General features: G+C 38.8%; 1 protein-coding gene across 3 annotated transcripts in view; it reads left to right on the forward strand.

Annotated features, from left to right (window-relative positions):
• Positions 1 to 14,864, forward strand: part of arhgef12b (Rho guanine nucleotide exchange factor (GEF) 12b) — a 44,994-nt gene that overhangs the window by 25,258 nt on the left and 4,872 nt on the right. For all 3 annotated transcript variants that reach the window (XM_034684019.1, XM_034684021.1, XM_034684020.1), the window contains 25 exons: positions 798 to 875; positions 1,150 to 1,263; positions 2,745 to 2,855; positions 3,516 to 3,641; positions 5,186 to 5,284; positions 5,468 to 5,578; positions 6,265 to 6,363; positions 6,458 to 6,500; positions 6,718 to 6,823; positions 6,956 to 7,093; positions 7,203 to 7,235; positions 8,058 to 8,172; positions 8,664 to 8,769; positions 9,226 to 9,459; positions 9,863 to 9,998; positions 10,717 to 10,886; positions 10,982 to 11,128; positions 11,654 to 11,739; positions 12,158 to 12,283; positions 12,449 to 12,563; positions 12,649 to 12,749; positions 13,681 to 13,758; positions 13,902 to 13,977; positions 14,190 to 14,357; positions 14,728 to 14,815. In XM_034684019.1, the coding sequence (XP_034539910.1) occupies positions 798 to 875; positions 1,150 to 1,263; positions 2,745 to 2,855; positions 3,516 to 3,641; positions 5,186 to 5,284; positions 5,468 to 5,578; positions 6,265 to 6,363; positions 6,458 to 6,500; positions 6,718 to 6,823; positions 6,956 to 7,093; positions 7,203 to 7,235; positions 8,058 to 8,172; positions 8,664 to 8,769; positions 9,226 to 9,459; positions 9,863 to 9,998; positions 10,717 to 10,886; positions 10,982 to 11,128; positions 11,654 to 11,739; positions 12,158 to 12,283; positions 12,449 to 12,563; positions 12,649 to 12,749; positions 13,681 to 13,758; positions 13,902 to 13,977; positions 14,190 to 14,357; positions 14,728 to 14,815 (2,804 nt within the window). The remainder of the gene's footprint in view (positions 1 to 797; positions 876 to 1,149; positions 1,264 to 2,744; positions 2,856 to 3,515; positions 3,642 to 5,185; positions 5,285 to 5,467; positions 5,579 to 6,264; positions 6,364 to 6,457; positions 6,501 to 6,717; positions 6,824 to 6,955; positions 7,094 to 7,202; positions 7,236 to 8,057; positions 8,173 to 8,663; positions 8,770 to 9,225; positions 9,460 to 9,862; positions 9,999 to 10,716; positions 10,887 to 10,981; positions 11,129 to 11,653; positions 11,740 to 12,157; positions 12,284 to 12,448; positions 12,564 to 12,648; positions 12,750 to 13,680; positions 13,759 to 13,901; positions 13,978 to 14,189; positions 14,358 to 14,727; positions 14,816 to 14,864) is intronic.

Genomic DNA, 14,864 nt, shown 5'->3' on the forward strand with positions numbered 1-14,864 from the left:
TTTGTATAAAACTTGATTACAGAGTTCAAAATACTACTGTCAACAAACTTGCCAACTGCAGTGTCTATTATTGAAATATAAATATTACTTTCATTTTCACTGTTGCAGTAAATGTTGCTGTATTACAGAACACACTCCTTCTGTCACATAGAGCCACACATATGTCATCGACACATTTCACTCTTACTCCTAAATGAAAATCATATTTTCACACGTAAATCCAAAAGCTGGTTTAGCAGAAACCCTTCTTTGTGTTATCTTTGATATCAGACCTGTTACTGTGTGTTTCCTGTCTGCAGGATCTCGGAGCTGAACTGAAACTTCACTTCTAAGAAGCAGTGTTATTTTTAACTGTAAGAATCATGATATCAGCAGCTTATCAGTGCGGGTAAACCCACGCTGCTCATTATTTTTAATAAGCCCAGACGTTTCAGTCCATTACAGGCGGCCTGAATCAAAACTGCTGCACTGTGTCAACAGTTTGTCCTCTCTCTAACACCAAACAGCAAACTGGACTCTGTGGTTTACATCAAATCTGGATTACTGATGACAACTCTCTTTCACAATGAGATCATGTTCACGGAGTCACACAGACAGCAATGAATAATGATGTAAAGGGTCAAATCAACAATTCTCTATTTTAATGTTTGCATGTCCAGGTTCCCTTTTTAATGTCACTTCTGACTCACTTCCCTCTGAGTTGACCTGAAGCTCCCAACAATCACACTGGCTGTTACAGAAACAGCCATGTAATTTTTTTTTTCTGTGTGTCTGTTTCACTTCATCTCCTCTTTTAGGCTGAGAACAAAACCATGCACAGCCAGAAGACCGATATCCTGCAGAGGATGCTAACCAAGGAGCAGCAGGACTTACAGGTGGGTGTAAAGTACATTCAGACTGTGTTAATATGTGTATGTGAATATCTCTGTGTTCATCAGTGTACTTCTTTGGAGTCATTCTGAAAGAAACTGCACATCTGACTCCTGAAGATGTTGGGTGAACTTAGACTGCCCTCTATCAGGTTTCAGCTTTTATTTAGACTCTTTGGACTCATAACTAAAAACAAATCATCATTGCATATTTGTATCTGTATTCATGTGTGGCTTACGTCTGTTCCCCGGGCTTTTTTGTTATCAACTTGTGTCAAAGGCAAAGGAGGAGGAGTACAGCAGAAACCCTCGGCCTAAACTACTGAAGGAGATCCAGGAGGTCAAGAAGCACATTTCACTGCTGCAGGAGCAGCTCAGCAAAGCAGTGTTACAGGTGCTGTAGTAAACACAGACAGATTAAAGCTTAAACATGAAGTTTTTATGCCTTATTTAACATGAAAAGCTGAGAAATCTTTAAAAAAGGTAAGTTCAAGGCACTCTTTAATACGATTAAAAAGCTGTGATATAAGGTCAGTGCTCAATACTGTAGACCAGATCAAATCAAGCCAGCATTTTGTGACCTTCATTAGCTAATTTTATCCACTCAATGAGGAACTAGCCTTGAATTCACTTATTATTCTTCAAATTCCCCTTTTTGTACATCCACAGATCACCTACAACTGTCTGAGAACACCTTAGCCTTCCAATTTTTACCTTTTTTGTTTAAAAGCTGAATGGGGTTTGTTTACGCAAGGATATAGGATACTATATGTACCAAACTTTTTCCCCTGAACCAAATGAGAGGACAGAAGTTAAAGATACAGTGTGTAGAAATTAGAATATTTAGCGATATTTAGCAGTCAGATTCTAGATTGAAACGCTCCCTTGCTCACCCCTCCTTTGGTGAAGCGACAGTGGCCTTCAAGGTCAAAGAGCCCCTGTTATGATTAGAATGATCCTCCATTTGTCAAGTTTTACCACCCAAAACTTCTATCCATACAAACTCTATTGCACAACCACCCTTGTCTTCTTAATCTTCCAAACGGTGCATTTTGCGCGCTCACTCACTAAATATAAAAACACCTAGGTTACTAGTTTGTCCGTTCTTTGCTATTGTGGAAACATGGCCGTGCAAGATGGCGGCCTCCATGGAAGGGGATCTGCTTCTTATGTTGATATAAAAATCTCATTCTAAGTTAATTAAACTATTTTATATTCAGGTGATTTAACACTTATTTAAACATAATTATGAATACTATATTCCATTTCTGCTGAATGCCGTAAGCTACTGCACACTATACCATAAAGATATATGAACTCTACGTCCACAGAGATGGCATTTACGTGTAGACAAAAGACAAAGACATGCAGTTCTTCTCTCATATTTAACTTTATAAATTACTGAATGACCAAGTTTCTGTGGAAAATTTCAAGTTGATTTTAATTTTGTAAGAAGAATATCAATAAAAAGCCGATTTTAACATGTGTTTGTATTAATAGAATAAGTACATGAAATAATTTGCTCTGATTAATTCAGCGTTGATTTGTTTTTTCCATTTTTTCTAAAAATTTCAGGTGCATCAAACTAACATGTAGTCACGCCTGTTTGGCTCTGATGCCCTCACATACTGTCTCCTTTTTTTCCTGTTCTGTCTAAAGAGTGCTAGAGGTCCTTTAACTAACCCACTCTCTCCACCTAAGTATACATGAATGCTGAATTAAATAACTAATGTTGTTGATGACATGTTACATGAAATCTTGTCTCCGAAGTTGAAGCTCCTTCACATTAACTCCGGTCCCTGCAGCCTCTGTCCTCTACAGCATGTGTGTTAAATGTGACTGATCATAGACCAAAAACTCATACGTGTGTTTCAGGATGGAGCCACAGCGTCTGAGGAGGGGGACAGTGGGCCTCCTCTGAGGGAGCAGCCTCTGTCTTCGCCTGGGGACTGCAGTAACGACGGGCCCTTGACCAACAATAACTCTGTGGGTATAATGACAGATGGCAGCAGTCAGTGTGGTGAACCACGTTACCCAGAAGCACTCTACTTTTGTCAAGGGTGTTGTTGTGGTTCGGTGACAGCAGCTCTAGTCATTTATCAAGCGATACTGAAGTGGTTGAAGCTCGAAAACAAAAGCATGGTCTGTAGAATATCACTGTTAGCTTAATGTTTTAGAAGTTCAATCAAACACAGAAAAAGAAAATTGAACAAGTTTGATAAACTACAGTGGATGAACTTAACTTCCTTACAACAGTTATCTTTCGATTTAACAAGACAATAAAAAGCTGAAGTCTTCAAATGTTTCATGGTAGTAGTTTCTGTTTTATGCAACTTTTATGTCAAGAGCTACTTCAGCATGAACCAGGTTTAGCTGCTGACCAGGAAATGTTGTAAATGGTGTATTTAAAAGTAGTAGAGTGTTCTAAACACAACAGGAAGTCTGTCTGAAAATGCTGCTGGCACAGACTCCTTTGTAATAACAATCTGTTTTATCACAATGTCTATAAATAGGGAAGAAATGGTCCTTTTTTTCAGTCTCTGGGGATTTCCCAGTATTCAGCACCAGACTAAACAATCAATTTGGCTTAAGTGTGGTGTTGTTCAATGTGTGTAGTAATGTGTGGGTTTTGTGTGTGTGTATTAGTTGCACAGCAGCCCCCTCCTAGAGAGTCCTGGTAAAAGAGAGACGCCCTGTCAGAGCCCCGACATCATCCGCAGAGACGGGCTCAACTTCTGCTCTTCACCTGACTCTGAGGAAACCCCTGACCCGGTAAGAGACACAGAGACTTACTGAAATGAGATCATTGCAATATATTTTGTTTTTGATTAATAACTGTGACAACATTCTAGAGTTCATGACATAACATAATACGAAATTATATGATAAAATATAATTTGATTTAATGATACATTGTTTACTGTGCTGAGTAGATCTGGTTATTTTATATAATTACACATTTATATTCAGATAAACAACACAATGATCATTTTAATACTATGTGATACGATTCACAGGGTTTTACTGTGCGACACACTAGGAAAGAAGATGATACGATACAGTTTTGAAATCATACAATGCAATATGATACAATATAATATGACCGTTATGATACATTACAATAAGACATGACACGACACAACAGGATTCAACATGATATGATACAGTACAACTGATATAAAATAATACAATACAATATGATACGATACAACACGATATGATACAATATATTAAGATATGATACAATACGATACCACCGTTATGATACAATACAATATGATATGATACAACACAGTATGGAACAATTTGACGCAACGTGATACAATATGATACGACTGATATGACAATACAATAACATATGATACAAAACAACACGATATTTTACAATATGATACAACTGGTTTGACATAATACAATAAGATACAATATGACACAACACAATACAATATAATACGATACAACCATTATGACACAATACAATAAGATAAGGTACGATACGACACGATTCGACACGATACCATATAATACAATATGATATGATATGACACTTGGTAGATCTAGTTTTTTTAAGTGTCAAAATAATTTGAAAAGAACCAACACAATACAACATAATATAAGATACCTTGTGATATGATTCTATAAGATGCAATACAATACGATGTGATACAGTACGATAAATATAATACAGTAGAACATGATAAAGTACATTTGGATAAAAAAAAAACAAATACGATATGATGCAATATAGTATGATACTATACAACAAGATACAATGGGATATGATTAACTATGATACAGTGTGATTCTATACAATACCTTATGTTACAAATCAATACTATATGATATGATTTGATCCGCTAGAAACGATTTGATGTGATATAACACATTACCGTACATTACATTAATATGATACGATAAGACTGGATACAACAAAGTACGATACAGTGTGATACTTAACCAGATCTTTGTGTTCTTATCAGTCTAAAGTAGCTCAGAAGATAACTTGGGTAATGAATTTAGTTTGGGTTCATGAAACGAAAACTTCACTAACTTCATCACATCAGCACTCATCCTCTGTGCTCTTGCTGTAGTGTTTTTGTTCCAGATTAAAACACAGTTCTCTGCTTTTGACTGTGGAGAAATCAAAGAGGGTTATAAACGGTTCATTTGGAGTTATGGTAAATTAAGTCATTCATCCAGACTAGCTGTGTTTATATGTAAGGCTGAACCTATCCCACTTGTGATAAATAAATTGTTTTTGTGTGTCAGTGTTTGATTTTTGTCTATGTGTGTAACTATGACTGCATATCACTCAGGATTCCAGTGCCCTGTGTGGTGTGGGCAGTCCTCCCTACCTCCTCCATCCTCAGATCATTGGAGCAGAAGATGACTACTTTGACTGTCCACAAGAGCAGGTATTATAACAACTGTTTCAAAGAAACTGATGGACACAGTTTGATGTTTGTTTTGATTGACAATCAGAATGGAGTGCAAACTGATGAACTCTCTCTCTCTCTCTCTCTCTCTCTCTCTCTCTCTCTCTCTCTCTCTCTCTCCCTCTCTCCCTCTCTCCCTCTCTCCCTCTCTCCCTCTCTCAGATTAATGGACAGTGTAGCTCTTTTCAGAGTTTAGACTCGCTGAAGTCTCGGCCGGCTCACCTCGCCGTCTTCCTCCATCATGTAGTGTCACAGTTTGACCCTGTGCCTTTGGTAAATATGCAAACACACACTCTTCAGACGAAGGTTTCAAAGAACCCAATCCTTAAGTTTACCCTACCTACCTCAATCCAGATACCTTTACCTTTTCCTCTAGTTGGGTCAGAGCTAGGAGTGACTGCATTTCATTATTCTGCTCCTAGAGCAAGTTACAGCAGCTCCTTGAACTAAAAGCACTTTTGCCTCTTTGACAATTTAAAAAAGTGATGTTTAACTTTTGAACCCCTGTTTGAACTTTTTTTCACAGAAGCTTACCTATATTTTTATTTATTATATAATTTTAATTATTCTGCATTTTTAGTGTCACACTGAATTCTGTACTCTATCCCATACGCCTGCTTTTATTCTGTCTTTTTGTTGTTTTTATCTTCATATCAGAATCTGTCACATGTGATGACTGTAATGACTTTAATTCAGACTTCTTTCTGGATTCTTTAACTGCTTGTTTTTTTAAATGCCTGTTTAATTAACTTGATATCATTATAAACAAGGGTTGCCTCTCAAAGATCTCTTGAGTGCAATACATTTATTAATTGATTGAATACACAGATCTGAAAACACTAAAGTTTATGACAAAAAGAAGGTATCTTCTTGATGTTTCTGAGGTTGTATTAGAACTTCATTAAATGAGGAGCTGCACATTGAGAGCTCAGTTAATCTCTTGTTGTATAATCTTTCAGCTCTGTTATCTCTTCGCTGAAATGCACAAGCAAACCAGTTCAAAAGAGAGCCGACGTTCCTTCATTGAGTTCCACTCTCTTTTTATGGATCGATCAGCGGTGAGTCGGTTTGTTTGTTTGAGTCTCTCTGCACTTGAAGAGTTTATTTTGAAGAGTTGATGTGAGTAACTCTTTCTTTTCTAATATTCTCCAGAATCTTAAAGTTCCAGTCCCTGAGGCTGTTGCAGCAGAATTGGGTAAAGGATCAACACTCTTACATGTATCAAAGATTTCTTCAATAATCTGTGCAAACATCACATTAAGTCATCTTAAATAGCTCTTACATGCTGCCCTTTTAGCCTTAGTTGCTTTGATATATGGCATCATGGATGATCTACCCTTCTGAGAAAGTTATTTTTAACTTGTAAGAGTTTGGATTAGACAATCTGGGGTTGTTTATGTGTCTCTGCACAGAGAAGCGAAGGCTGGAGTTAATACCTGAGGACGTCTGCAAACAGTACACTCAGGTGTTACAGGACACACTCCTACCAGACCTGCACAGGAACCTGGAAGACTTCAGGTAACAGATCCACAGATTTATAATCATTCAGACTCATTTGATTCATGCTTCCCTGATAGAAATCTAACACAGGTTAGTTGTATAAGGTAATATCTCTGTGTTGCCCTGCTAACTGCGTGTTTGTGTGTGCAGACAGAAGCGCAGCATGGGTCTGACTCTGGCTGGAGACGAGCTATCCAAGCTGGACTCAGAGCGAGGAGAAAACCAGCAGGCCTTAGAGAAGGAGTGCTCCTGTGCTGAACACATCCTCTCAAAGATAGAGGACATCCTGTGAGTCTCTGACCGCACATACACACAAAGACACACACACTCGAGTATACTCGGTTCCTGGACTCTTTGAATGATTGTGTGATTGTTAACCATGAGTTGTGTATTGCAGGTTGACGTCACAGCCCACTGAAGAGGAGAAATGGTAAGAAAGTAAATGAATGTGATGATTGTTTGACTTTCTGTTGAACTGATTAGATATATTAGAAGTACTTTTGGATTAAAGGTATTCAAGGCTTTCACTTACAGATAATAAAAAGGAACGTACAGTATGAAAGATGTGGGAAATCTGAACATCTAGGTCTATGTTTTCAGTTTTTTGCATCCTCACAGAAAATCTTCCTCTACATGAGCTGTGTTTTCTCACTGCACTCACTTGAAGATCAACGTTTGGTTCACTTATCAGCATAGACTGTCCCCAACTGGCCAATCAAAATCAAGAAGGGGTCGGACTGTTCCTCTGACACATGACTGCTACTTTTCTAACGTAGAGGATGTTTCATACATCATTGCTTCACATTGTGTTTGATCTTGAAGTGATTTAAAAACTGTTAAAGGTTTAATTAATTATTTTAACCGTGAAAAAGGCGAGGAGTTTGGATAGCAACTTTGGCAAAGGAGAAACTAACCTGATTCATTTTTTCATGGGTACAATTCCCAGATGTAGAGCTGCTGCTGACGCCAGGACACTACGCCTTTTCTTTTTAACATGCCATTGAATGAAAGGAGATACTAAGCAAACAGAGCTTTTTATGACTATTGTAACTATAGATATTTTTAAGCTAGCAACAGTTATTGAGGTGAGACGTGCTCTGAAATTGAGGTTATGGGTGCTGTCAGTAAAACTACATCCTTCCTCCATTCAATACTCTTATATTTAGAAAAAAGTTTAAGGATTACATGTTGAATGTTATGGTAAACTGTCTTAACACCCTTATTATTGACTGTGTGTCCCGTCCTCTTGCAGCCAAACCATGCAGTATGTGATTCTCACGTATATGAAGCACCTCGGGGTGAAAGTGAAGGAGCCGCGTGGCCTGGAGCATAAAAGAGCGCGCATCAACTTCCTGCCCAAGATTAAGGTTTGACTCCGAGTTTATTTCTTAAAAATCTATCTTTGTCTTTCTACGCTGGTCTGTCAGCTGCCACTTCCTGTGGATCCACATTGCACTATCTGTGTTTCTGTTTCAGTAACATCTACCTACCTGTTGTCTTATTAGCTCTCTGTCTTCAGTGCCTTATCCAGGCTGCTACAGATCTACGTCTGGGATTGTTTTGATAAATTCTATAGTTGCACCATGATACATTATACTCAAAAGTACAGGAATGCAGTGTGCTAAATGTTTCCATGTGATACTGTTTGCTCATTAAGAGTTTTTTTTTTATTAAATTGTCATCATATGATAAATTAGTCAAAGGTTGTTTAACTTTATCATATTTTGAGGGAAACAAAATCGTTTTAGTTAATACTTGAATAATGATTTCATCGCTGGTCTTGTTTGATGGTTTATCAGTCAGCTTTAAATGCTGCCATTATAGTAAATATTGAAAATGTGTTGTTTTTAACAAGCAGAAGAGTATAAAGCCTGAGAAAGAGGGTGAGGAGAAGGTGAAAAGGCCTCGATTTCCCAGCATCCTCGGCCCACCACGACGTCTGAGCAGAGTGGATTCAACTTCAGGTGAGGAGTAAAGTTCAACCATTAAGACTTCTGTTTTATAACTTCTGAGTCTGGTCCTGCTGGATGTTTCTGCCTGTTAAAGGAAGTTTGTCCTTGCCACTGTAACTTGCTAGATGCTGCAAAGTGCTCTGCTCATGGTGGATTAAGATGAGATCAGACTGAGTCCTGTCTGTAAGATGGGACAGGGACGCAGGGACTTAGTAAAGAGTCTTCAGATAACATTTGTTGGGATTTGGTGCTATATAAATAAAGACTGATTGACTGTTGATGTTGAGAGTAAGAGACTTGTAACCTTTTAACCCAGCACATTTTGGTACTGAGCACCTGAAGGCCTATTTCTAAACATTTTTAAGGAGGTCAAACGTGGTATGTTTCTAATTGATTGAGTTTTGCAAAGTGAGACTGACTTTTAATGTCTGCCTTCTCATGTATCTTGTCACACGTGTTTGTGCGCAGTTGGTAAAGCCGTGGAGATGAACAAGCAGCGCTCACCAAAGCAGCTCCCTCAGCCAGCCTTTGGGATCCCTGAGCAGTCGGACTCCTCCGCCTTAAACTCTGGACGTACTCGTGGAAATCAGCTCAGCGAGAGTTCAGACACCAGCGTTTTATCTCTGCCTTCAACCACCTCCCCCGCCCACAGCTCCCCCACCACGCTGACCTCAGATACCAGCGGACATGACTCAGACTCCAGTAAGAAATACATCTGTACATCGCCACTCTAAGGATTCATGAGCAGGACATGTGTAACAGAACATTTTGAGAATATTGAGACTCTTATTTGGTTTGCAAATTCAAGATTGGGAACCAGAGCCGGATTTACTGCCACTATGAAGGGGGTGCATTATACATAGAGGACAATCAGAGTCAGTGTTACAGCTTTAAGTAAGGCCTCTACTCTAAAAGTACAGCTTTATCCTTCTACCCAGGACTGAATGTACTCAAAATCACACCAGGAGCATCTTAGCTGGCCCATAGTAATCCAAAAGAGAAATCTAAAATCAAAAATATAAGAATGTTTGAATAAACTGTGAAGAAGCTTGACTTGACTTTATGATTTCCTCTCTATTGTGCTCCTCTCCTGTCTACTCTACAGATGTGTCCCCATTCTGCATCCAGGGTCTGCAGCCTGGAGACCACCAGGACGGCATCTCCAGTCCTGCCAGCACTCAGTTTGACTTCAGCCCGTCTAATCTGGAGCAGTTACAGGAGGAGGACCAGGAGGCCTTCAGGTATTCATCCCATATAGGAGTTCCTTTATGTGAACTAGTCTCCCAGTCTTCCTATAGTGTACAGTGTCTGGCTGGATTTGACTCTGACCTCTTCATTGTGGTTCTAGTTGGGCAGGGATTGAACCAAAGAATTATAACATGAATGAAATTTAAGAGACATCCTCCTTTGGTTTCTGAAGAGGCATGATAAAACCAGAAAAAATGTGGGTTTCCTTGGTTTTACCAGCCAGCCTCAAGTGGACATTCGAGGAACTGCAGTTTTAACACTTCTGCATTGGTTTAGTCTTTTTTAAGACACACTTGAATGGAACATGAATTGGTGCCATGTGACTTATGTCCTCTTTGGTTATTTTTAATTTCAGAGCTCTATTGTGTTTATTTGAGGAACTTTAGAGTTTTAAATGAATATTTGATGTTCTGTACCTCATGTAAGGATAAATAATAAAGGTAATTTCCCTTTAGATGCAGAATGTCAGCTTTAGTGAAATGTTTGTTTGGGAGTAATCTGTCACAAGATCATGAGAGGGAACTTAACTGTAGGGCTGAATCTAACAGTGTAAATAATGTTAGATTTTTTAGTCTCTAAAATGTCAGAAGATAAGATAAATGCTAACAGCTTGATATCAGTGATTGTCTGTTAAACTGATATTATCAGCGTTGTGTTAGGTGCACTAAATGAAGAGCAGCTTGACATAGAAGTGTCTCTCCGTCTCTGCAGGATGGAGGTGCAGTGTGCAGTGGGCTTAGCTGACATCCAGAGTGAAGACGACTTGGGAGGAGAGGTGGAAGGAGGTGAAGAGGATCCTCTGAACTGGCAGAGTCTGGTCAGTAGAGGAGTCCTGGAGAGTTTAAAACCACAAGAGATCAAACGGCAGGAAGTCATCAACGGTGAGTTTTTCACAAACAAACGACAGAGTGTGACATGAAAACAGAAAAACACACTTCACTGTATTGATCCTCTCATGTGTCTTCCTTCACCTCAGAGTTGTTCTACACTGAGCGCTCTCACCTGCGGAGGCTGAGGGTGTTGGACTCAGTTTTCTACCAGAGGCTGAACAGAGACGGTATTCTACCCCAAGAGGACCTCAAACACATCTTCATCAACCTGGAGGAAATCATCCAGCTGCACGGTAACGCCACTGAAAGACTCTTTATCTGCATCAACAGAGGGATGAAAAGAAATCACAGAAGTTATGCAAAAAAATTATGGAATATTGTATCATTTAGATCACAGAGTTTGAGTCATCGATGTGTCAGAGTTAACTGTTTGGAGGTCAGAAGATTGTTCCTTTGAGAAGAAGCTGCAGTGAGTTTCGTACACCGGGTTTAGGATTATCTCAGAAAAATAAACTCTTCAGGGGACAAAAGTTTCTAAAACTGAAACACTTTGTTTAGAAAGATGATCTTAAAAAATGATTGTATGATATTTTAATTATAAATGCAATATTTTATGTTTCTAGAGAGCACTAAAATAATTGAGCTGTAAAGGTGTGCAGAAAATAGGCTCTGCCAACACAAGACATGCTGTTAGTGGACACAGGCCCTGAAAGGTGTCTGCAAGACATAAGTGCTGCAAAACATTAAGAGCACTCGTGCTAACACTAAAACAACTAGATACTGAAAGAAGATGTATTTCTTGTTTCTCTCCTCTACAGTTTCTGTAACAGAGCAGATGACGTCAATCAGGAAGAGGACTGAGACGTCAGTGATCGGTCAGATCGCAGATGATCTCATGGCGTGGGTAAGAACAGAGTCTACACTGCAAAAATCAAAACAAAACATGTTTTTTTTTTTTTTTTAATCTTGAGTAAAAAAATATCCAATTGAACGTAATATAAGCTACATTGACCTGACAAGTCCATATGAATGTCTTATTTTAATATAACAAGCAAAAATCAGAGCTGAACTGACAATGAGGTAAAAAAATGAAGTTTCTTGAATTGAAACATTATTCTGATTTCATGAAACTTGTAGAAATCTAGAGATAAGATGAAACACTGTCCTAGTTTTGAGCCTTTGAATCAAGTATTAGACACAACCGGTTAATAAAGATGAGCTTACAGTTGATATTTGTTGTGTTGCACAAAGTTGAACTGCTCTGGGTAAAACAGCTTTTTTGAAATGTAAACATGCGGTTTGTGTTTGTCTGTTGATTTCAGTTCAGCGGGGAGGAAGAGGAGAAGATTAAGAAAGCTGTGGGAGCTTTCTGCAGCAACCAGCCGTCTGCACTGGAGCTCATCAAGAGCAGGAAGAAGAAAGATCAGAAGTTTGCTTTGTTCATGCAGGTCAGACACTTTTAATGGAGAGAGAGAAGTTAAGAGAGGATAGTGATGTTTAAGGATATGAGGAGTTTTCAGAACAAATCCAGAGCTACTTTGACCTCACGTTCATTGAACAGGGACAGTTTTTAGTGCTGATTTTTAATATTTGTCCTCACTACCTCTCTTCAGGAAGCGGAGAGTAACCGTCTGTGCCGCAGGCTGCAACTTAAAGACATCATTCCTGTAGAGATGCAGAGAGTGACCAAGTACCCACTCCTACTGGACAACATTGCTAAGTACACAGGTAGGTAAACTGGCTGCTCATTTGTTAAAGGGTAAATGAGGTGAAGGAGCTGTTGGTTATCTTATTGGTTGCTTATCTTCCACAGAGGATGGAGAGGAGAGGGAAAAAGTGAGGAAAGCTGCAGAATGTTGCAAAAAGATCCTCAACCACGTCAACCAGGCCGTCAGAGAGGCTGAAAACAAACAGGTACAGACTTGAAGGCAATGACCCTCATTCACTAAAGAAGATGATTCTGCAATTCATTCTCAAGAAGGTTTCTAAGAGAAGTCTAAGAGCTGCTCTTAACTCACAGGAGTTTTCACACCTCTGTCCTCCCTCATAAATATGAAGCTCATGCTCGATGTTTCCAGTTAGCATAGGTGTACTCCCCCTAAACGCCCATATAAGAACATGAGACTTCAGAAATCACATGGGACTGAGAAGAAGTGGAGAGACGTCAAAAATCTGCAAGTTAAGAACAAAACTGATGGTGCTATGGATTTAAGTTAATAAATAGTAGATCTATAGTGGAGGAAGGGCTGCTAGCAGTGAACAACAAACGGCCTGATTTATTGTGAGGATATATTTTGTAACATCAGTAGTGGATCCAAACCAAACAAATACATTCAATGACATCACTTATTTAGTGAAGTCTGTCATCAGAACATTAACAACACACAGCAGCTGAAGTGTAGGTAAAAGTTTGATCCTAAATCTGAGAGAAACATTTCTTGAGACAGAAGAAAGACGCTGACATATCTAAACTTTTTTTTATAATAAATATGATTCAATGCTGAATTTATTCTAAAAGCTGCTGCTGAAAAACCAGTGAATGTGAGACAAATAAAACAAAAGTTGTCTCCATTAAAATCATGTATTTATAAATGTATTTTAGAAATATAAAGGTTTCAAATGAAGGAAAACACTATATCCATATCACTCAAATGTGTGTCAGAGTGCTCTTGAGTGTTTAACGTCAGAGTAAGGGAACTTTAAGAACAAATTTCTCTGTAAGAACGTTTGGTGAACGAGGCCCAATGTTTTAGTTCACCTTCAAGGTTTTTATTTCTTTTTTAAATCAAATGATTTCAAGCTTAAGAAATGTGTTAACCATTAAATGTTTAATTCTTCTCAACAGAGGCTGGTAGAGTATCAGAGAAGGTTAGACATCTCCTCTCTCAAACCGAGTGAAAACCCTGTGATCCTGGAGCTGAGGGTAAGAAGTGTTGAAGTCTTAAAAAGCTCTTAACATTAAACTAAAGTTGTCATTGTGTTTTATTTTTCAACTATTAATGTCAAGACTTTAGCGATGGCAGCTGGTGAACCTCTTTTTATTGAGAGTTGATTCTTGTGTTGCAGAATTTGGACCTGACCAAGAGGACGATGGTGCACGAGGGGCTGCTCTCCTGGAAGGTCAACAAAGACAAGACGATCGGTAATCACCAAAAATAGATCATAAACTCTCTTTTTTTTCTCCATGTTTGTAAAATAAATCTCTTTTATTTTGATAAATGTCCCTCTTTTAACAAGTTTATAACATAGGTTTTGACTTGACACATGCCTTAGAGAACAAACTTGGGGTATTCTCCATATCTATTAATGCAAACATTGATTTATGGTCATACGTCTCCTCTCCCTCCCTCTCAGAGCTGTACACGCTGCTGCTGGAGGACATCCTGGTTTTGCTGCAGAAACAGGACGAGCGTCTGGTCCTCAAATTCCACGGCAAAAACCCGACCAGCGCTGCCGACACCAAACACATCTTCAGTCCTGTCATCAAACTCAACACAGTGCTGGTTCGTCCGGTGGCAACTGGTGAGAACTTCACACATGAGAAACTGTTTCTGGTTCAGGACAAAGCATTTTGTTTTGAACTGAGTCTTTCATTGAAGTTGCTTTATTGGTTCCTTGACTCACTCTGTTGAAATTATATTGTGTGGTCCTTTTTTAATGACAAAAAAAATGACGACAATCACATCAGCCTCAGTGTTTTTAGTGCACACTAAAGTTGAACTCATCAATTTACCAACATCAGAGTACTAGACTGTCCTTATTAGCATTTAGCACAAATAACTGCTTTACCAAAGTCTGTCTTTATGTACGCTGTCACTGTGTTTACTTTGTTGTTTATAAATTCCTTTATGGAATATGTAACTAACAGGATTGACACTTTTGTTCTCTCCAGACAACAAGTCTTTCTTCGTGCTGTCCATGTCAGAGAACGGAGCTCAGATCTACGAGCTGATGGCTCAGACGGTGTCCGACCAGAGAACGTAGGTCTACAATCACAAACGTTGTTACATGTGATCTGTCTCTATCAGC

The sequence above is a fragment of the Notolabrus celidotus genome, chromosome 5, assembly GCF_009762535.1.
Source record: "Notolabrus celidotus isolate fNotCel1 chromosome 5, fNotCel1.pri, whole genome shotgun sequence".
Lineage (NCBI taxonomy): Eukaryota > Metazoa > Chordata > Actinopteri > Labriformes > Labridae > Notolabrus > Notolabrus celidotus.